We start from the raw sequence: 22,878 nt of genomic DNA on the forward strand, positions 1-22,878 counted from the left end.
ACACAAACATCAGATGGGGCCGCGGTGCCAAGGCACGGCCCCAGCAGCTCCTCCATAGCAAACTGCAGCTCACGGAAAGGGCTCAGGGCTGCAGAGCACCAACACGGCATTCATCTCACCGCTGGGCTCTGCTCCCCGAGCACAGCTCAGCCCCGCGTTGCTGGAAGGCCCCTCTGTTCCCCCAGCTGCCCCACACCACCTGCACGCACACACCGGGGCTGCTCCCCCAGTGCCACGTGCAGCCCTGCAAGGCAAAAGCCAAAGCACTGAGGCAGCCCCAACCATCACCGATGCACCGCAGCTCCCCGGCTGCTCGACACGAGATGGAGCCCGCAGCCATTGGGACGCGGAGCCCAGAGCTGCTCCTTCCCTGCCCTCCGTGCCCCAGCACTGGAGAGGGCCTGCTGGTTCAGAAGCTGGCGAGGCCAATTAATCTAATGAGGTTTTGCAGCCAGGGACTGTTGTCAGCCAGGAAAGGCACAGCGCTGCAGAGCGAGCGCGCGGGGGGCTCTGGGAAGCTGAGGGGATTTGGCACGGTGAAGCACGCAGGCAAAGCACGGTCCTTTTGTTGCTCTCCATCCAGCAGCAAGAAGGGGCTCACACCGAGCCCTGGAGGCACACCTGAGAGCAGAGGGACCTCGTGTAGCTGAGATGGAGGCAGAACCCAGCAGGTTCTGCAGGGCAGAGCACAGCTCGCGGTGCACAGAGCGAGGCTGGGCTCCTCACTGCGGCACGGCTTCTGGATGGGGGTTCTGCCACGCTGAGCTCCCCCCACGGGCTCCAACAGCAAGCATCCTCAAAGGCCAGCCCAGCCATGCAGTGCAGGGCTCCCACGTGGCCCTCCTGGGCAGCAGGAATGGCAGCAGGAATGGCAGCAGGAATGGCAGCAGGAATGGCAGCTCTCAGCACGCACTGCCCTGCACCAGGAGCATCACGGCTCCCCACAAGAACACACGAAGGCACCAATGGATAGAAAGGTTTTTTTATCGAGTTTGAGGTTTTAAAAATAAGGACCGTCGTGATTTGTTGGCTTTGTGGTTTTTTCTTGTTTTTTTTTTTTTTTTTTTTTCTTTCTTCACGTCTACATTACAAAAAATAAAATAAAAATTGCAATTGGGATCTTCATCCAAGGGGTTGAAAGTGGCAGCAGGAAAGCCTGGTTTTACACCATCAGCATTTGCTCTGAGAGGGGAACAACCGACCCCAAGGAGGCAGCACTCTGCTCCTCAGGTGGTGGTTCTCTCTTTCTTTTAATTCTTTAAGCAGAGTTTCAGTGCTGAAACTCCTTTGGTCTGAAGTGAGGAACCCAATTCCCCCCCCTTGGCACCCTGAGAGCATCGCTCCAACGCCGCTCTGCAGTGCGCCCCGGCCACACACACAGCACAGTTCTTATAAATATATTTATGTCATATAGGAAAAATAAGGCACTTTGGAAGGGTTACAGCTTGCCTAAGACATTCTAAGCAGGAAGAGAAAGGAGTTAGTTTCTGAAATGGATTTAAACGAATGTTAATACAGTAATAAAACCCAGCGAATCCGCTTCCCCACTTCAAGGCTTTGTTTAAAGAAATAAAAAAGGAGGGGAATGAGCAGCCCCGAAATGCAGCAGCACGGAGAGCTGAGATGGGGCAGCAGCACCTGCCCTGCGAGAGGCTCCAAGAGCACAGCAGCGCTCATGAGCTCACGGACACAAATATCCCTTCCCTGAAATGACACCGTGCGGCTCCACGGCCACGTGGGACCTCACAGAGCCCCTTCCCTCCATCCGGGTCTGATAAGGAGAGGAAAAAGCGGTGAAGGTCACCGGCTGCAGACGAGGCTCCAGGCTGAGGCCAGGGACTGGGGACACAGCACCCCTGTGCGCCAAGGAGGGGCGCTGGGGGAGCGGCTGCCAGCAGCAGCAGCCAAGCACTGCGGGCAAAGGCAGCAGGAGAAACGTCTGAGCGGGGCAGGAGGGCAGCGGCTGCCCCAGCTCCGTGCAGAGACCCACGGGGACAGGCAGAGAGGGGAGCTCAGGGCTGCCGGCTCTGCTTCTGGCCGTGCAGAACGCTCCAGGCTCTCTGCTCCACCCAGCCCGGCGCGGTGCTGCCACGACAAGAAGCAAAAGATGGCAGGAGGAAAGCACGGGGCCTGGGCCCTGCAGCTCTGCACAGCTGCTCTGCTTTGCAAAGGTTGTTTTTGGCACCTCTCCTCCTCCCCTGCCGGGTTCAGAAATACGAGGCCCGGCGCTCTGCAATTCTGCAGCACAGCTCACAGACGGGCACCTCACACCCCTTGTTTTGTCATATCTGCAATCCCTCCGCTCGGGATCCTGCAGTTCTGCCTCTCAGCCCGGATCTGGAAGCAGCCGTGGGTAAAAGCAGGCTCGCGCAGGCAGAGCAGCATCCCTCCTGCTGCCAGAAGGGCTGCGGAGCAGGGGAGGCACAGCAGCACTGAGCTCCACCTGCAGCTGCACCTCTCACCCACCCAGCATCCCTGAGCCACAGGCGTGGGGTGACCGCATCCCCAGCGCCCCGAGGCGCAGCCCTGCCCCACACGCTGGGCTGCAAGGAGCGTGGCATTTCTCTGGATTTCACACGACAGAAATACTCGCTCCCCTTTCCCAACAGGGGGCCAAATCTACTTAAGGCAATTTAAAATTAACCCAGGTTTGGCATTTGTGAGCTCCGCGCTTCCCTGTGTGATAATGCTGTCAGCCTGGCTTAGCTCACAGGTCTGTTTTCCCCAGGAACCCGTCTCCAAGAGAAGCCAGAGGAGGATGCTTACAGAAGGAGCAGAAAAACAGAGGCAGCGATTCTCCTCCAGCCCCCCTCACCCAGCGTGCAGCACCGATCACTTTGCATTTCCAAGTCCCTCCGCTGCACCACGGCTCGCTGGCACTCGAGGGGTTTCTTTCCCTCTCCAGAACCTGCAATGAGCGCTGCTCAGATGTTCCCAGCCTGCTGGGATGCCTCGCTATCTCCTCTGCGTCCTGCTCCGCACCGCCGACTCACAGACATCACAGAGAAATGCGACGGTGGAGAACCTGGTGAATCTCCCCCGATTGTGCTCAGGGCTGGGCCGGATCTCAGCCTGACCCGCACCCCAGCAAAGCCCCTCCTCCAGGCCCTCGTCTGCTCTGGCACACCTTAAAAATGCACCGACGCACGCGAGAAATCAGGAAGAACTCGATGGCACAAACTGAAATCATCAATCAAACCCCTAAGAAAGGTTTTCAGCAACCCAGCAGCCCCCGGAGGGGCCTGGCATCCCAGCTATCAGCAACACCACAAACAAGGCAAGCTGGAGGGGGAACAACAGGCACAGGCTGGCAGAACACTTTACAATCAGAAAGGCAAAGAGGTTGGAGATTTGGTCTTAACGGTCCCAGGCAAAACAGCCTGAGCCACAAGGCTTTGGAATCGCCTTCTGAGACAGTTGTGCTCAAATTAAAATACAAAAAGCACATCTGTAGCACAGGGATCTCTGCTTGTAGATTTCCAAGATATGCATATATTCTATGTAATATAAAACAGCAGTAACACCTAGGTCAGCTAGTTCAAGTTCTCCATTTTCTTCCCCTGCCTGTAGTGAGCAGCCTAGGAATCCGCAGGGTTAGCTGGGAGAAGAAATGTTCTTAAAAATTAACTAATCAATTATAGTAACAAAACACGGGGAACAAGATGGGTTAGGTCTGACGGAACCAACGGGCAACTCAGCTCACACACACGAGGTGGTTTTAGGCACACGACCCCCCTAATCCTGAAGTGAAAGGGAGGAGGAAGCAAAAGTAACACCAGCGATTCCTGCAGCAACGCTCTCTGCAAAAATGCGGTCACTGCAGTAGAGAAGCAGCTGTTCCAACTGGTCAAATGGGGGCTGGTGCTCAGAGCAGCCCTCCCCACTGCTTCCCTGCCGTAGGCACTTCTGGGTTTTGCTTTGTTTTTTAAGCACGCTCCCAGCACGAAGCGGAGCCATCAGCTCTGCTCTCCCTGCAGCAGGAAGCCAAGCAGCCATCCTGCTGCAGCTTCGTGCAAGGCTCCCTCGTGGCAAAGCAGTCCTGCAGGTTTTTGAGGAAGGTAAAGGCAGCTTTAAAGAAGAACACACCTCTCCTCACATTGCACCCGATGCACTCTGCACCCTACAGCCAGGAGTGCCCCCGCAGCGGGGGTAAGTCTGGAAATACCGAGGAGGGTCAGAGGGGAAAGAATTGTGCACTACTGCCGAAAACTGATTATGTGACAGTGGGATGCAGCAGAAAACAGACATTTAAAGCCCGTTTTCTTGCAGCACTACCAGTATTCACTGGAAAGGAAGAGCCACTAGATCAACTGCCTGCTGTTGCAATGAGGAAACTAGCTGAAAATGTCCTTCATCTGAAAGGCCACGCGGCCACAACAGGATCATCCATCTTTGCTTTAAAAATCCCTCAGGACGGAGGGGTTTTGTGGGCTCTGCCTGGTGGCATCGAGAATCTGGAGGTTTAGTTCTCTTAAATAAGCAACCGTTCCACTCCCTCCAGCCAAATCCCAACGCCTCCATCCTCACTGCCTGCGAGGAGACCTATTGGAAAGGCAGAGCACAAAGTCCTGCCAAAGCCCGGGGGGGAGGAAGAGGGGAGATATGCTGGTGGTTGTCTGAAAACCCTTGGCACATCTTTGGTTACAGGCGAAAAGGAAACGGTGGAAGGTTTGGCCACCTGGTTCTTTAAGAAGCCGTTAACCCAGGAGGGAAGGGAGCAGAGGGGATGGGGCCGTGGTTAATCCGACCACTCGTCCTCATCGAACTCTGAAGAGTCATCCTCAGAGTCGCTGTACTCCACGGCGATGCGGCGCGACAGGATGGTTGCCACGTCGTTGCCCACAACGTCCCTCTTCTCCTGCTCCCGCTGCTCCTCCACCTTGCGGAGCTGGAAGCCTGTTAGGAAGGAGGCAACGGAGGGGATCGTTCAGAGGCTTTGGTCACGCTGAAATCCCCAAGGCAGCCATCCCTTTGATGAAATCCTCTGAGCAAGACAGCCCGTGCTCTGCCAGCAAGTATTGGACACGCTATGGAATAACGGTGATGGTGAATGACAGCCAAGACAGGCTGGGTGGGCAGGTGGAATGGGAATTGAATCGATTCTGTGCTCCTCTGAAGGGTTACACCACTGTCATTCAGCCCACTTTGCAAACTTGGACCACGGCAGATCTGGCACCGCCGTCTCCAAGGAGCAGGCAGAGGCACACAGCCATCGAGGCCATCATCTGGTCGGGCAGACAAGGAGAGCCCGCAGCAAAAAGCCTCCAACAGCGGGGCAGCCACAGCCCCGCTCGTGAGGCAGCTCCCGCACGCCGTGGGTATTCCACAGGCTATGGAGAAAGCTGGGGCTGAAACGCAATCTTACCTTGACGAATGGCTGAAAGCAAATCGCTCCTGGCATCGCTAACCGCGGGCAAGGACGACTTGGGCTTGGAGGCGGAGGTGTCTGAGGGTGGAGGCGGTGCTGGGGGCCCATCGAGGCCACTGGAAGACAGAGGTGGGGGGCCAGGAGGCGGCGGGGGGGGAGGGGGAGGCGGCGCGCTCCCACCGCCCGGCTGGGGCAGAGGAGGGGGCTGCACGCTGCTGTATTCGGCCGCCGGAGGGGGCGGCGGTGGTGGCGGGGCAGCAAACTCGGGGTGAGGGGGGAAAGAGGGGGGAGAGGGTGGTGGTGGGGTCCCTGGGGACGGGGGTGGTGGTGGAGGGGTGCTGCCCATCATTGGTGGTGGTGGAGGCGGTGCTGGAGGGGGAGCAAAGCCCGGCCTGGCCCCGGCGGGGGATCCGATCGGAGGAGCTGGAGGTGGGTGGCTCGGGCTAACCAGGCTGGATCTTTTGGTCCCTCCAGAACCAGAACCTCTTTGGTTGTCTACAGGATAGCTGTTGCAAAAGAAGGAGAGACAAATAAGGCTGTTAGCTTTGAGGTCAGACCGTACAGACTCCATCTTAATGAGAATCATGTGTTTTTGTTGCGGTCCAGAGAAAAATCTAACTTCCAGCTTCAGCTGGTGTTTCATGAGACCTCTCTCCTCGGGTTTTAGTTTTCTTGCAGGGTTTCTTTTGGCCACCACCACCACCAGAACAAAGGAGAGCTTCTGGGGACTGGCAGCGACGCGATCATCTGTCCCATCTCCCAGGCTGACAAGAACACGAGCCATCTCACCTCCCTGCCAGAGGCCAGGCGTCACATCTGAGCCCAGAGAAGCCTCTTGGCTTAGGAGCTCCTGCAGCACTGCTAGCTGCTATCCCTCCATGCTGAGGTCAGGCTTGTGACACGCCAAGCAGGGACATCTACTGTGATAAATGGCACAGGGGCTGGCGGGTATGCCAGGAGAACATATGCTCTCAGCACCTGCTAGGAACAGATCTCTTCGCTGGATTCCGCGGCTCAGAGCTGCAGCGCAGCGACCGCGGCTCACAGCTCACCGTGGGGAAGGAAGGGATGAGCACCCAGCGTGCTCTCAGGGAGAACACCGAGTTCCCATTTATGGGAGCTGTGCTACAGCAGAGAACGACGCTACCCAGAAGAGACCGCAGCATCCTACGTGCGTGTAAAGGAAGCCCTAAGCTGACGACATCTTGCACTGTAAGGCAAAAGAGGTTTGGTATGTTTGCCACAAAAATGTCACCGTTCTTGGCAGCGCACAAACGCTGATCCGTGACAGACCACTGGAGATCAAACCTCACTCCCAGGATTCTTTAAAAACAAACCACCAAAACAAAACCAGAGAGGAGAAGATCTCTGTGGCTGGGCAGAGATCTAAGGAACTGCATAAGGCAGCTTAAGCTTCATCTGAAAGCTCATTTCTGCTCTGCCCTAGAGGAACATGCTGCAGAGTGGAGTGCTTGGTCTCTCTGACACATCAGAAGAGCCTTTTCTGCAGCACTGCTGCCTCTGGATAAGATGGAGACAAGCTAACGCAGCCCTGTCGATCAGACACACTGTTACTGCCTTTAAGAAAAAAACAAAAAGCTGCTCCCTCATTTCAATCTGTGTCTCAAGCCACTGCCGGACCATAGTTCTCATCTCTGGAGGTGACTGGAAGTCACCATTTCATCTGATACAAAGCAGCTACACTGAACTTCCGCTGAGAAGGAGCCAGCTGGTGTGTTCCAGTCCTTCAAATTTTATTACATCTACATCTTCAGCGCCCACATCATGCATTTGTCAGAAATCACAGGGCAAATGGCGATAGCAAAGAAAACCACGAGTGAAAGAAAGTGCTCTTTGCACTCTGCAAGTGCAAAGCTCTCTCAGGAATGTAAACCTACGTATATTGGAAGAACTGTACTGCAAAAGAGGGACCGATCCAACCCATGCCGTGGAGCCAGACCGTTAAATGTGACCCTACTCTTTTAGAAAGCAGAACAGCTCTGCTCGAGTCCTCCTCCAAATCCATTCTCCCCTCCTGCACACGAACAACAACAGTGGCTGAGAAGCACCGAGAGTGGCTGTGCTGACTGCAGCTCTGCCCTGCTCTGCTGCTGCACCTCCCTCCCTCCAGACAGGAGGACGCTGCTGCTTCCCATACAGCGCCCGTCAGGAAGTTCTGCTGTGCCATCTCACGTCTCCTGTCATCCTTTTACACCACCTACTACTCCCTGGTGACAGAAGGGATCCCGTAGGCTTACCTAAATTCCACCGGGGGTGGAGGCAGGCTGTCATCTGGGAACGAAGGAGGTGGAGGCACAATAGAGTCAGTCTGCGGCGGTGGCGGGTAGCAGTTCACGTCCATGCTTTCATTTGAGCCAATGCTGCCGTTCTGATACACCATGTTAGAGGGGTACCTGAGAGGGGAAGGCAAGCACTGTGTTTAAAGAGTTCAAAGTAGCGTCTCAAACTCATTTTCCCCCTCGCTCACAAGAGCACTGCCTCTCAGAAGGGTTACAGCATCACAGCTGTGCGGCAGTTGCACCAGTAATATTAACCAAGTAGATGGATCAACCTGCAAGGCTCAGAAATTAGGTTTCCTAGCAGGAAGGCTTTTCCCAGCACAGCTGGACCTGCCTTGAGGTGGGACCTTATCAACCACCACAACGGGACACACGAAGCAAAACCTTAAAGCAACAGTTAAAAACAAGAAGTCTCTATTTCTCAAAGCATCCTATAGGAAGAATCACATACGGTTTACTCTGTAATCCTTCTGCTGGATACCCTCCTGCTTGGCCACTGCTACCATGTATCAGAACACGATTACCTATTTTAGCCAACAATAAGAAAACCAAAAATATTTTTGAAGTATTTGATGATAGAAAAAAAAAAACAGAGTGCATTTTGACCAAGCTGGCCCTGAAAGACTCTGAGTTACACTGGGTATCATCAGTGACAAAAAAAAAGAGCTACTAAAAAGATACGACATGCCATGAAAAGCAAGCATCCCAAGCTGAAGCACTGCTAAGCAAGGCACTGCAGCTGCTCAGGTCTCGGGGCTCATCTCACCGTGGGGCGAGGTGCTGCAGCTGCTCCTCAGGAGCATTCAAATGCATGCACTGATGCCAGAAAACAGAGGAGCAGGGAAACGGTGCTGTTGTGCTGCTCGATTCCTCTGCTAGAAACCAAACCTGTCCTCCTATTAAACTAAGAGCAAGTTTTATTTTTAGCTGGAGAGTGTGATTTAAAGAGAGATTTTTCTTGTATGAAAGGAAGCTGCGAGGAGCAAGCAAGAGAGAGGTGCATTGTGGGGAATTCAGTCTGCTTCCAGCCTCGCTGGTGTCAAAAGTTAAATGAATTCCCAAGCCAAAAGCACTAAAGAGAGATCTGTAGCTTGGAACACTTGGATGGGAACTGCCCCCGCTCCAACTTGAGGGCGTGAAGAGCCGTTTGTGAGATCTAACAAAGCCATCACACAACACCGCTGAGATGCCACCCTGCTCATCAGCACCAGCCCCAGAGCTCGGGGTGATGGGAAGGGCACTGCCAGGGCTATGGAGCCAAAGCTGTCTGTGCTCCGTGCCCACGAGGCAGGCAGACGGGAGCAGCCGTGCTGCTGGGGCTGCTCCTGCCACCTTGTTCAAGCCGTGTAGCCCTGATTTATTTAGCAAATTCTAAATCCGCAGATGGATTTACTTTGGAGAATCTGATTAGTGGCAGTATCGATCCGCGCCGTGCAGCAGATCTGGAGAAGCTGCAGAGCAGGGTGAACTGCATTACAATCAACACCACCTGCCTGCTACCCCTTGCTGGGGAGCAGAGCAGAGCCCTGGACTTGCTTACCCAGCAGGACCGTGTTTGTCCTTTATCTCAACAAATTCTTGTCCCATTTTCAGTTTCTCCCACTCTTCTTTCCGGGTTTTGATTTTCCGTGGGTTCACATTTCCTCGGTTCGGATTCTCCTTTTTCTCTTTCTGCAGGAGGAAAGGAAAGGAAAGGAAAGGGAGGAGGAATCAAACAAAAGCCTTATTTTGCTTTAAACACACTGGGAGCAGGAAGGGATAGGAGAGACCTGCAGCAGTTTCACGAAAACACATTCTCTGAGAGGGCCAAGATTTGTCATTCATTTTCCTGATTGCTGAAAGCTCCAACGTCCTCCCAGACAAAGAAGATGGAGCAGAGAGAGCAGCAAAAGACACCACCCAGCTTCCTCAGCATGACGTCAGGGCTACAGCCTGGCACGACCACCTCGGGGGCAGTCAGAGCTCCATTTCCCCTCATCAATTCTGCTTTTGGCCTGTGTGTCAAGGCTGCCAAACTCCCCCATCGCCTTGCTGGTGTTAATGCTTTGGGTGTGCAGCCTCATTTTCTGTGTTCTGACACGTCCTAGCTCCTTCCTTTGTTACTCTGATATGGAAAGAGCAGCATCTGGTTTGATATTTGGGACTCTGGTTGCCAAAAAGCTAAATGAAGTATGCTCAAACCGAAGCTTTTACGGTGTCACTTTCAGCATTGGTTCAAATCCCCCCAGTAACCAAACCAGGAGCTTCACCTGGTGCTTTCAGCTCACACGGCTTTGCCATTTAACACCAGGGCCTCTTCTGGCACTTCTGAAGGTTTTCTCTCTTTCCTTTTTTTTTTTTTGACTCTTCCACAATAGAATTTATTGCAGCACTTGGCAAAGCGTGGTGCTGGGCAGTGGGATTTGCACTGCTTCAACACTGAGCAGACCCCCGTGCAACACCACAAGCACAGAGAAGGCTGACACAGCCCTGCTCTGCTGACTGCATCGGTGCTGTTTGAAGACAACAAATTAAACCCTTCTAACAACACAAAGAAGATGGCATTTGGAAAAACAGATTAAGGGTATCCTTGTTGTCTTCTTTTTAATTAACAGAGATGAAAGTAAAGCAGATCAAAACTTCTCTGAATTGATCCCCAAAGAGCTTAAGAGAGTAAACCTCAATTTTGGATAGCAACTTTGGAGCCCACAGTTCATTAACGCTTTCCACCTCCTCTCCCACCCCGACGTGCTGCTGAAATGGCAGAGATCCCCCATTTCCTCACCCTGTGCTTCCGCTTCTCTTTCATAATATCCTTGGTGTCCTGAAGCATTTTCTCTTTCCAAAGGTCAAAGAAATAGGAAGGATCCGTGTAGAATTTAAGTGCCTCCTTGCCATCATCCCTGGAATAGGGAGGAGAAAACACACACATAAAGAGGCCAAGTCATGCAATTGTTTGCAGCCCAAAGAAAATAAAAGCCACCAGCCCAGACAACAGATTAAAAGCCTGCAATGAGAAGGTCAAACGCTCTGCTCTCGCCTCTGTCCTCCATTTAAAAATAGGCAGCAGACCCACAGCAGCCACCGCTTGTCCCAGCACTCCCACTTGCCATCTCTTCCACTCTCACACAAACTCTGGATTTCAGCACCTGAAGGACTCGGCTGCTCTGAGCAACCACCAGGAGAGCAGCAGGTCTCTCACTCCAACTCCCACTTGTTTGTGTTGTGTTTTTGGTGTGAAAAAATCTCCTCCAGCCCGGGAACCCTAAATCAGACCGGCAGCGTCCTTGAAACTCGTGTGTGTGAGCACACTCACTCTCCTACTTTGCAGTGCAGCCGCGTCTGGCAGAAGACAGCTGCCTCCAGCTATCTGTAATTACTTTTTACCTGTTCAAAAGATATTTATGGATGTGGGCTAAGTCTCTGTATTCCGACCCCCTTGCTTCTACTACGGACAAGATGAAGCGGCACAGCAGGACCGCTCGGGAGAAGGGCTCACAAAGCCCACCTAGGTCACATCAGATGTCTCAGGCCAGGCATGGGAGGCCATGGGAAGCATCTCCAGACCTACAGGAGCCTGCTGCACCCACCTGGGTGAGAGCCACACACAGATGGATGCTCTGCAGTTTGCACTGCGGCTTTCTGGAAAGAAGCCACGGGGCTACAGTGAAGCACAAGGAAAATGCATCATCTGCACAACACCTAGCATGTTTATGCAGTGCAAGCCAAGCCTTGCCCCAAGGCAGTCACAAAAGTGACAGCAGGTAACCAAACGTATAATTTTCTAGCTATGCTCATTTGTACAGCCTCAAAAGCAAAGTTTCGTGTAATCCAAAGGATGGAGATTTCCCGGTGGATCTCCAAACCTATTTCCAATGAGAGATGGCTACTTCAATACAGCAGGGGATGGGAAATGACCTCAGCTGGTTGGGAGGAAGAAGCTTCCTCTGTCAGGGAACAAACGCCTATGGAGGCGTTGTGGTGTTACCTATAAGGGGAAAGAATGTTGAGAGGTGGAGGAGTATTGCAGGTCCCATAGGTTTCAAGCACAGGCACCGGCAGAGAATCTCTGTCGAAGAGTTTCTGGTCCTGAGTAGTGGAGCTTTTGAAGGCCTTCCTGGTGTTAATGCCCTGCAGGGAGACTGTAAGAAAGAGAAAAGAGCAAGTGAAGAGCAGCTTGACCCAGGCCAACGGCACTGAGGACCAAGCAGCAAACATCTGATTTCAGCTGCAGTTCTTGGCGTGCTTAGCACCCCTCAAGTCAGGTTCCTTTTCCCACAGATCTCCTGGGAAGCCCAGCAAGTCTCAGACCGTGCTGTGACAAGATCTGCTGCTGTACAGACACGGCTTGAGAGCTGCCGGGGTGCTTTCAAACCCCTGCAACCAAGACTTGGGAAATCCACGGCTACCCAACCGCTGAAGGATGAGCTTCCACACGGAGGTCTGCTAACAAGCAAGTCTCTCCTCGGCCAGATGGATGCAGCGGGCTTTTTTGGGAGGGGTGAAACAGTCCCTCTTAGTTCAAGGGAAGACCTTCTAACACCAATCACAGCACCAGGCTCATCGTAGGGCCACCCATCAGCCACAGAGAACCTTCACCACGCTTTGTCTGCAGGGACTGTGCTGCACTCCATTACCTTCCTCCTCTTTGGGATCCAGCTGAGTGACTTTGACTTGCAAGCGGTCAACTCTCTCGACAAGAACGCTCATCCGGGAGGCAAAAGTGTTGGCTTGAGTAAACAACTCTCCAAATATGTCTTCTGCAAATTTACCTGCAATATTAAAGCGACCACGTTACCCTCATGAGCCACATCAAACCACATGCAAACATGCCATCTCCCACTCGGTTTTCTTGAAGAAAGAAAGAAGGAACGAACCGGGCTTCTTCTCAGGTCTGCCAGGCTTGGGTGCAACATCCAGGAGGACAACGCTCCCTTCCACCAAAACCCGACATTTCTGAGGGATCTTTAGGCCACGAAGAAACAACTGAGACATACTTTCAAGTCAGTATTAAAGTAATGAGAAAGAGGGCTGACAACGTAACAGCGGTCTGAATCCGGACGGCTCTGTAGGTCCTTTAAGATTCACTGCTGTTCTGTTTATTAGACAAGACAACACAGACTTTTATTGCTCTGGAGAAGCTCAAAGGCTCCTGGTCTCCAGCAGGCCTGCCTCCAGGGTAACTGGCACATGTTTACAAGCTCAAAGAGCTCTGGAACCAGAGAGCAGACCCGGTCCTTGATCCTAAAGCCTGAGCTATAACCACAGACAAAAGCACTGACCCTTTTGTTCCTTCAGGTGGCAGTGTCTGAAAAATTGATGCATTCACATTTATTCTAAATCAAAACCAAAAGGGAACTTCTCCAACAGGAATATTCTCTCTGGAACAGCTTGGGTTGCCCAGTGGGCTGTGATGACAAACATCATCCATCGTTTGGATGGTGAGAGCGCCTTGGGGCTTGGATCAGAAGCTTGCTGCACCACTTACAAGCCTAACAGAAAGATCTGCCCTGTCCTTCAGAGTTTAAAATCTGCATATAGAAGGAGAGATGACCACAGGTGGACAGAGACGGGTGAACTGAAAGAAGAAGAAGCTGAAGAGAGCACTGTCCTTAAAGCTCCGCTCTCCAGCGTAACCTGAAGGTGGGAACCCCAAATAACCACGCAGAGGACAGCACTGATGGGAACAGACTTGGCACTGACGGCAGCCCACTGAGTTTCCACTGATGGGAAACATTTCCAGCCACGGCTGCTGAGCACGAGGCTGCTCCCAACCAGCCGTCTGGTTCCGTAAGCGCATCGTCGTATGGTCAGCAGTTTGTTCTGGAATCTGCTTCTGCCAGAGATCCTCTCCGACGTTCAGGAAAGGACGAGCAGCGAGAAGCCTGACTTTACCAGCAATGCTGGAAAACGTGGCTGCCTGCGACGAGTCGCACAGGAAAGATCCCTTCCTCTGAAGCACAGCGATGGCAGCCAGCAATGCCTGTGCAAAATGTGCAAAGCCTTCCAGCAGGCTGAGCTGACACCCATAGCAGAGGTTGCTCATTCCTCCCCCTGTTATCAGTGACTTGTTCGCAACGCCACGCACTTCTCCTTACACCGCCAAGCACGGAGAACAAGGCAGGTTAAAAATCAACCTCCTCCACCCTTTCTGGTGGCAGTGCCAGCTTCAAGTGCCTGCAGAAGGTAAATGCTGGGTGTGAACTTCAGCTGACCTCCTCCCTCGGCTCTCCTGGACACCGCTGACTCCACATATGCTCTGCTAACAAAGCCAGCTCTCCCCAGTCTCCTGGGGAGGACTGTAGCCCTGCAGACCCAAGGCCGGATAGCTCTCACTGCAGCCAGGTTCCACGAGGCACTCTGTGCTCCCCATCAGCACCAGCTCTCCTGTTTGATCAAAGGAAGCGAGCACTTCTCTCCGTGATCATTTGCTGCCCCTCCCAGCAATAGCTCATAAAGTCGTAATTTGGTTCTGCGTTCAGGAGAACTGGGAATCGTTTCCGAATTTCACAAGGAACTCCAACAAGTAGAAGGGAAGGTACCAAGCCTTTGGTTTGCAGTGCTGATGGCATGTTTCAAGCACACAATGACACAAAGAGCATCGCACGTGGTGTCCTTAACTCTGTAAGGAGCAGGGATGGTCTGTGTTCCCTCACCTGTGTGAGTGCAGCAGTCCTGAGTTAACGTTCAGGATCTTGCATACGCTTTGGCGTCCACGTGCAGCTTCATATGGGGTAAGGCAGAGATTAATTTTTGGTTTAGTTACTTTGACTGTCGCAGAAGTGCAACTCACAGTCAGAATTCCCTTTGTCGTGCACTGGCAGGAAGACAGACAGTGTGATTCAATAGGTCTCTCCATCTTTAGCTCGTGGATTCTATAACACTGCACAGCCAGCTTACACAGAGAGCTACCAGCTGTGATAGTAACGAAGGGTAAACTCACTGGAATATGAAAGTTTGACAAGATTTATGTTTGCATCTTTGTAAAGTGACTGTGGTGCACTAGGCATGGCTGATTATTCACTTGACAGAGCTGTCACAGCCTACTGAACCTGCCTCGCATTCCTGCAACGCTCAGCGTACGAAGTAGGAGTGGATTTTTTCCTCCAAAGTAAGAGAGGTGAAGGAGGGGGGCAGGAGTTTGGTCACCTGGGTGTGAGTGCTCTGCAGCAGTGAGTCTAAATAGCTCCATTTAAAACACTGCCGACCCCAGGGATGCGGATAAGGGATGGTGCTCATCATCCCCGACCTGCACGCGCTGCTCCCCCTCGTGCAGGAGGCACACGGTGCCAGCTGGAGCCACCTCTCCTCCAGGTACCCGGCTGCACACACCTCCCTCCTGCACCACGCAGACATCCCAGGGCACCTTCCAGGAAAGGAACCCAGCTGCAGTTTGGCTCCCAGTGCTTTGCTGCCTCCGCTGAGGCAGAGACAGAGAAGCTTTGAATATCTGAGCTGTGCAAAGACGGCCTAAATCTGCAGGATCTCACCGGGGCTCTGTCACACTAACCCGCCGCATGCCTTTGGACTGGGATTAGCTTTCTCTGCAGCTGAGATCTGCACAGCTTTACTGCCTCCTTCCTCCTCATTTCACATGCACGAGATGGATTTTCCTCGCACTCCACAACCATCTTGGCTACCAGACCCACCAAACTACCAACAGGGTGAGCGGACAGACAGGTCCTGTCAGTGCAGTGACATTTCCACAGCTCGACACAGAACATGGCACCGACTGGCAGCCATCACAGGCCCCGATTTCAGTGGCAGCCACGGTTTTCACTGCTGGAAAAAGACTGTAGCTGAGGTTCCTGCCACATTAGGCAAGGAGCTTACTTTGCAGAGCAAGCAGAAGCGCTAGCAGACACCACCGATAAGCTCAACAATATATTAGTTTGATTCTCAAAGACTTGCTTCAAGGGTAAAGGTGGCTAATCAGGAGCCAGAGCATTTCAAGAGAGCATGGAGCCATCCCACAGAGACCACAATTAACTCTTCTCTCCTCCCTTGGCGTGCAGGCCCACGTTTTCCCCGCAGCCTTTCCAAGGCTATGGGGCAGCCCACCGGAGAGCTGAGCTTGGTGCTGCCGTCTGAGCGAGCAGCCCTGAGCCCCCAGTGCCCCAAAGGCAATGCTTGGGGACTTTGGGTCTTCCGAGGTAGCAAGCAGCAGAGGCAAACAGGCTGCTTCTGCACGGGCACTTTAATTATCTTTCATTAAAAAGAAGACTACTTACACGCCATAGCTTCGGCACAGTCAAGCTCCATTTAGTAGCGCACGCAATTAGAGGCACATTCTCTGACACAAGATCCTGGCTGCTCTGAGAGCCTCCCATTTTACAAGCCTGAGTTGTGCTCCATCCTTCCATCTGCAGCTTCGCCGCAGCCTTGCACACACGCACGCACACACATGCGCACACCCCCTCCCCAGTTTCTTCTAGATGGGGAAGGCAGTGGGACCAGGGATACGAAATTAGCATCGGATTTCTTTAGGAAAACATTTTAGCATTACCCGGGGAAGGCAGATGGGGGAGAAATAGGAACACAAGAGTAGAAAGGGAGCTAAATAAAGAGCACTAGCGACTCCTGAGGGCAACGCGCAGGCTCGCCATGGTACTCACTCAGGCTGCCCAGCTGTCGAATGACATTTGCCAGGGTGATGTTGGTCATGCATTCCAGCTCGCTTCGAACGCTAGGCAACGTCTGACGGCACAGGTGCCTTGGCTCAATGTTCCTCGTTACTAACGGCATGGTGGACCTGCTTCAGGCACTGTTCTGAAAGATGAAAAACAACCCAAAAAAGAAACAGGAAAGGATTACTCAACCGCAAATTCCAGGCACACCAGAGCCATGGTGTTCGTTTTTCCTGCTCTCAAATGGCTTTATTTATAAGCCTCCTTTCCTCCCTCCTTTCCCCAACCTTATAATACTGGCTCTTCAGAAATAAAGATCCCGCTGTTCTGTGACTCGCAGTGACAGCAAAGTCCCACCGGCTCAGGTATGGAGGCAGGGATGGAAAACTACACAGCTTCGCCCACACGCGAGGTGCTGCCGGCATCGCCGCCGCCGCTCCCTTCCTACCCATCCGCAGCCTCCTTCCTTCCCCGCTCACACACGGCATCTCAGCGAGCCTCAAGACCCTTCTTCGGGAATTTGTTAAACCGGAGACCGATGGCTTTGCTTCGACCAGAGGACGAGGGCAGGAGATGGGGGGGAACAAAGCGCGGCTCCTCCCGCAGCGGCACAGCGCGGCTCTGTGAACAACAGGAAGCGCCCGCAGCTGACCAGGAAACTTTCTGCTGACTGTTCTCCATCCTGCAGGCTGCACCCAGCGGCCCTCAGGAAATCCCCCGGGGCTGAGGTTTACACTGGGCCATTGTTTTTTGTGCTGGGGCTGTTTAATGGTAAGGGAGCCCCAAGCGGGACAAAGAGCTTTCAGGCGCAGGTCAGCCCGTCCAAGGGACAAAACTCTCTCTGGCAGCTTGCTGAAGTGTCCAAGCAACAAACATCCCTCTCGCAATGCCTGCCCCCGAGATGGAGGGATGCCTTGCTAAGCAGAGCTCGGAGCAGGCGGTGCCACAGGCCTGAAATCTTCAAAACTCAGTAAAAGCAAATACAGCCCAACTTCGTGATTAATTTAGAAGGGGAAAGAATCACTTTTCTAGGTCAGCTGAGGAGCAGCCCGAGAGAAGCAGCCAGCTCCCATGTGATAGGCATGCTGATCTGCTCGGGCTGGGTGTAAAAATAAAACAGGAAGCTAACAGCTTGGGGAACATGGCTTCCTGTCACCAACAGCAAAAAACCAAGAACCATAAAAAATCAGCTGTTTGCTCTTGACTTTGAGCCACCCTTTGATAGTCTCTGTGGCAGCTGGCAGCTTATCTTTGAGGTCCAGGAGTCCTTCCTGGATGCTTTTCTATCAGGGTGTTAAGAGGAAGAAGTGGGCATTATCCCTCCTAATTACCTCACAAGCCAGATTTTGAATTGCTAAATGTGACCCATTAAGGCAGAGGAGCTGGAGTGCTGCAGCGCAGGGCTATCTCCTGGACAAGCAGATGGAGGATGCCATTTTGAGCTAGGGACTGCGTGTGCACAGCCCTGCACCAGGGACAGGGCCCCAAAACCATAAACCTCGGAGCAGAAGGGAGCAGGGTTTGCCTCCAGGTAAATAAAAGCTGTGCTTCTCCAAGGACTGAGGTCTGTGCTGCTCCTCGCCGTGTCCAAGCGCTGCAGCAGCCACTGTAACTGCTGAGATATTTAAAGAACAGGGTGAACCAAGGAAGGACTCTGACCTTCGCTTCCAAACTCCCCGTGTTTTATTGATTACAGCCCAAGCCCTGCAATCTTTTGCCAGCTTTAGCGCTTTAAGCCAGACAAACTTTCCCAGCTCCCCCCAGACTGCAGTCTGCAGCTCTCATAAACAAGGCAGCATTTGCAGGCTGCCTGCATCGAGCTTCTCCCTCGTGCTCCCCAGGGCTCGGTGGGATCTGCAGAGCTGGGACAGACACCGAGCCTGGGCTGTAAGGGGGAGAGATGCAAGCGTGCATATGGAATAAAGGGAAATAAAATAAACCCCCAAAAAACCAGCCACAAAAGATGATAGGTGCGCTGGGTCAGAGAGAAGCGCTCCTCTCTGCATGCATATAGAGAAGAGGGCAGAAAAATGGAGTAACGCCCCCAAACACCCATGCAGAAACACCAGCCCCAAGTACCCCCATACCCACACCTTGTCTGTTCTTTCCCTACCCCCACAGTGCTCAGCCTCAAAGCCTGTTCTGCAACTAAAGCAAAGAGTAGCGGTGCAAATCGCCTCTTTACAACTGCACTGCACAACTACAGCACGAATCTGCACCAGTGCAAGACATCCAGCAGCGATAAGGGCTAAGAAAAACACTCCCTTTATAGCCTAGCTCATCCTGGCAGCCACCCCCACCCTCCCAGCACAGCCTGCCACACTCCACTGCAGAATCAAGAGTTTGGCCCTTGCGACGGCTCCGACAGCACAGCACTGCTGCTTCTTCCCAAGGCAACGGGGCCGGCCCTGCTGCCCCCAACCCCAGCCAGGAGCTGGCAAGCAGCAGTGAGACGTGAAGGCATTAACCCTGCAGAGCACTGGAGATGAATGAGCAAGGCAGGAAGGATGGGATGGCAGCAGGCAGACCGCCCTGTGCTCCTGCAGCAGCGCTGGGATGAGGCACTGAAAGCAACGCTCCATCTCCCCTCAGCTTTGAGATTTCAGCTGTTTTCACAGCATGGAGAGAGAAAACCAGCAATAAGAGCAGTGCCCCCACAAGAAGGAGCTTCCCTGGTGGACCTCCTTTTTCCCCATCAGCCTTTGGTGGGAAGGTATAGAGATAACAGCTAATGGGCTCCTGTAAAACCTTCATGCCTCATGAGTAGGTGGGACAAAGATTAATCGTCTGGATTGGAAAATAAGTGGTGTGTTTTGAAAGCGGCAGCCGGGAGGGGCAGGAAATAAAGCGTGGAGAAGGGAAAACGTCTGAGAGCAGAGGGAGAAGGAGGAAGCAAAACGCTGGAGACAGCACGAGGTGTGCAGCTGGGGGCAGGGGAGGGACACAGCAAGCGAAACAAGGAAGGGACAGACAGAAAAAAAGCTTTCCAGGAGGTTCTTGCTTTTATTCTTTAAGAGAGTCATTAAGAAACTGATTGACAGCACGCTACCAGCAAGGGCCATCCAGAGCTGCTTTCCTTTCCGTAGTCAGGGCATGACAGCACAGCAGTTTTCCACCCCAGCTAGCCAGAGTGGTCAGCAGGCATTAGTCGCTGTCACGTAACCACTGCAGACCATATATTATAACTAAATCCTGCCATTCAGAAGCAAGTTAAATGAATTGTGAGGCCAAAAATAAAATAAAAAAAAAAACCACAACAACCCTTATCTTTTGGGCAAAGAGAAGCATTTCCACTTGCTCATCAGTGCTGAAGATCTGACTGGCTGTAACGGCACTTTGGGGCGCGTGCGCTGCAGGGGCACAGAGCACCTCCCCAACCCTGCTGCAAGCAGGGAGGACACAGAGTATGGGAAAAGCAAAGAGCCTCTATGAAACTTGACTGTCTGCAACAGATTTGTAATGAATACAGAGGAAAAAAAGCAAGGCATGAAACTGAAAGCAGCTCGAGCTGCGAGCGAGGAAGCGGAGCGCTCTTTGCTGGCTGGAGAGTGGAAGGGAATCGCTGCTCCTGTGCCAAACCCACCAACGTCGTGGCGCACAGAGATGCTCAGAACGCCCGTCCTGCTACCTGCCGTGCTGCACACCTCCTCGGGAACAAGAAGGAAGGGTTTGCCTCAAGAGAACCAATGTTTTTCTCTCCCTCTCTTGAAGCAAAACATCCCTACCTGCTCCGGGCAAGCGTTTCTTCTCCAGTCTCCCAGCCGCGACCTGAATCACAGAAGGCTCCAAGCCTTGTTATGACAGCAGTGACTAAAAGCCGAGGCACCCAGAGCCCAGCTTTCCCCTCGGCCTCCCCCCACGTCCAGCAGGGCTCTGCCAGCATTCCTCATCCTTTCCCCTCTCTCCCAAAGCGCTTACACACACACTGCTGAGCGCCGGGCTGCTCACAGCCCTAAGCCAGCCCGGAAAGTTTGCTGAGCACGGCAAGATCCCCACTCCTACATTCCTAGCAATCCTCCAGCCACCACTGGCACCTCACCATCCTTCCCTCAGCACCTGTGCTGCATGCACGAAGCCTCAGACTCCTCGCAGCGGTGCAGGAAAGCAGGCTTTGTGCACGGTGCTGCCCATCCGAGTCCCTGTACCCGGCACAGCAAGCAGCAACGCCTCGCTCACCACATTTTAACACCTCACACACCAAATTCTAAGCGCATTCTGACTGCGGCAGTCATTCCTGCAAACGCTCTCGGGGTGCTGGGAACAAATGTGGCAAAGCACGGGCCGGGAAAGGGAAAACAAGACCACAGCGTGCAGTTTTTGCTTCTCCTAACCCAGCACTTTGAGGGAAGCACGAGGTACGTTTAAGACAAGGACGCTGCTGGAGGGTTTCTCATTGACTGCTCTCCCCAGGAGCTCTGCTGTAGCGGATCACACAGGAATCCTGGTTCTGGATTAGAATCAAGCACAATTGGTTTGCTTCACACACGAGCCGCCGCTCTATAAAGCCCTCACACAAAGCCACGTCTTATTGACTATTTTTAATAAGGAGGGCTGGCACAGTAAAATTGGACCATTGTTACAGACAATAAAGGAGACGGACTTTGATTACAAGTATTGGGGAGCAATGCAGGGATGTTTCAGGATTGAGCATTTGCTTTCCAACGCGAGTTCTGTCAACTGAAAACAGCAACTCAAAGCAAATAGTCCTTAACAAGCAGTTTGGAGACGAGCAGAAAACAGCACTGCACAGCAAGAGAGGAGCTGCTTTCTGCATCTAGCACAGGCAGCACAGCAGTGCGGGGAAGGCAGGCAGGGCTGCAAGGTGAGATGCGTGTGCAGTGCACACAAAGAGCTGTAAATAACAGCCCAGCTCGACACAGAGACCTGGCAAGGTTCTTCTCTGACCGGCCAGCATAGCATTAGTGGGAGTCACCTGGGTAATTCCCTGCTCGATGTGACACACCACCTCTCAGATCAGGGACCATCTGCAAATAAATCTGGACCCCGGCAGTGATATCATCTGTCACAGTGTCTGGTGCAGCACAAAGCACCTAGGGAGGACAGAACCCATTTTTAGGGAAGGGGAGGAACACAGAGCTCGATTTTTTGGCTCCGTGGGGGTGAGCAGTCACCGTGCACACAGCAGGGCTCACAACAGCCACAGCCTGGACACGAGCAGGCAGCGAGGGCAAGCATAGCAAGAGCCTTGGAGAGAGCCTTCCGGAGCGCCCATGGGGGGACGAGCTGCAGCAGCAGGCTTGGGAATGAGGGAGGAAGGAGATAATCAGATCTGAAATTCCCATCAGTATGAAATGAGACTTAACTCAGGAGCTTGCCAACGCAGACTGACTGTTCTTTCTAATGTCTGTGACAACTCTGCCTCAAATTTCAAGCTTCTCTCGGCAGTAACTACTCCCCCATGCAGCTGTAATGGCCAGAAAGAGACTGGCTTTTACGTAACCCCAAAAGGCGAGCAGAAAGGGAAGCAGCAGCCACACACACATGGAGAACCGGGGGGGAAAAAGGAGAAAAAAAAAATCAGCAGAAGGCTCTGCTGAGCGCTCAGGGCGATATCCAGGCTCACAGCGCAGCCACGGAGAAGTGGGATGCAGCAATCAGAAACGCTACGCTTCCACACTCAGAGAGAGACCCAGCAATCAGTGCTGCATCCGAGCAATAGGGAGCAAAATTATAGAGCAAACTGCCATGCGATGCCACAAACTCCATCCTGCCAGCTGTAACAAGGATTCATTCCCAAAAACGCGTCACGGGCTCATCTGTCATTAAGGGCCCAGCCTGCCAGCAGCTGAGCAGCAGTCAGCAGTGAAGGGCAGCTGCAGGGCTGCTTCCTTTCACAGTGCTCTATTCTCCCCATGAGCCGCAGGGGAGATGCACAGTAAATCCCCACCATCTCCTACCATTGCAGGCTGCTTCCTCACACACGCACAGCTTTCCCAAAGCAGGACCTACCCAAAGCACGGCTTCTCCCTGCAGCAGAACCCCCAAAGCACCTCCACGTGTTACCAACCCGCTGCAACCACCACCTCAACAACCCCGGGGCGCAGCGCAGCACTGTTACCAAAGAGCCATCCAGGCAGTGGCACGGGGCAGGAGCAGCACTGCACTCTTCCAGGGCTGTGTTCTGCCATTGGGAAGCAGCAGCTCTGCTCTCACAGAGTAACGGCATTGTACAGCATGCCACGGGGCAGCAAACAGCTGCTTTGTTGGAAAGGGGCTCGCTGGGTGCTGCTGCTCCTGGGGAACACGCAGCCACCCCCACCCCCCCCTCCCAGGCCTCTGCCTGGCTGCAAGCAGAGCCAGCTGGCTGACCTCGACATTTTTCACTCCTGAAACCAAGCTGTTGCCCTCGTGGATGCTTTCATTCATTTAGCTGACCAACATTTTAAACAAAGAGGGTCACCCAGTGCTCCTGTGGGGTGCGGGCAGAACGAACGCGTGGAAATGGAGCTCCAGGAGAGGTGTGCCAAGAGAAAGGCAGTTCAGCTCAATTAAAGAGAGCTGTCGGAGGTTTCATTCTCAGAATACGGAACTATTGATTAAACGGGAATTAAAGCTCAGAAACAGAAAGGTTTCAAGGTCTTTG

At 53.1% G+C, this 22,878-nt stretch overlaps 1 protein-coding gene across 2 annotated transcripts in view; it reads right to left on the reverse strand.

Annotated features, from left to right (window-relative positions):
* Positions 1-966: 966 nt before the first annotated feature.
* WASF2 (WASP family member 2) overlaps positions 967-22,878 on the reverse strand; it is a 28,854-nt gene continuing 6,942 nt past the window's right edge. The window contains exons 2-9 of one of the 2 annotated variants that reach the window (XM_085208634.1): positions 16,263-16,416; positions 12,285-12,419; positions 11,636-11,789; positions 10,433-10,550; positions 9,209-9,339; positions 7,627-7,782; positions 5,366-5,874; positions 967-4,896 (exon numbers count right to left, since the gene is read on the reverse strand). In XM_085208634.1, coding sequence (XP_085064760.1) covers positions 4,739-4,896; positions 5,366-5,874; positions 7,627-7,782; positions 9,209-9,339; positions 10,433-10,550; positions 11,636-11,789; positions 12,285-12,419; positions 16,263-16,392 — 1,491 coding nt within the window. In that variant the 5' untranslated portion in view covers positions 16,393-16,416 and the 3' untranslated portion in view covers positions 967-4,738. The remainder of the gene's footprint in view (positions 4,897-5,365; positions 5,875-7,626; positions 7,783-9,208; positions 9,340-10,432; positions 10,551-11,635; positions 11,790-12,284; positions 12,420-16,262; positions 16,417-22,878) is intronic. The other variant, XM_085208635.1, reaches the window with a different exon arrangement.

The sequence above is a fragment of the Meleagris gallopavo genome, chromosome 25 (assembly GCF_905368555.1).
Source record: "Meleagris gallopavo chromosome 25, MGAL_WU_HG_1.1, whole genome shotgun sequence".
Classification (NCBI taxonomy): domain Eukaryota; kingdom Metazoa; phylum Chordata; class Aves; order Galliformes; family Phasianidae; genus Meleagris; species Meleagris gallopavo.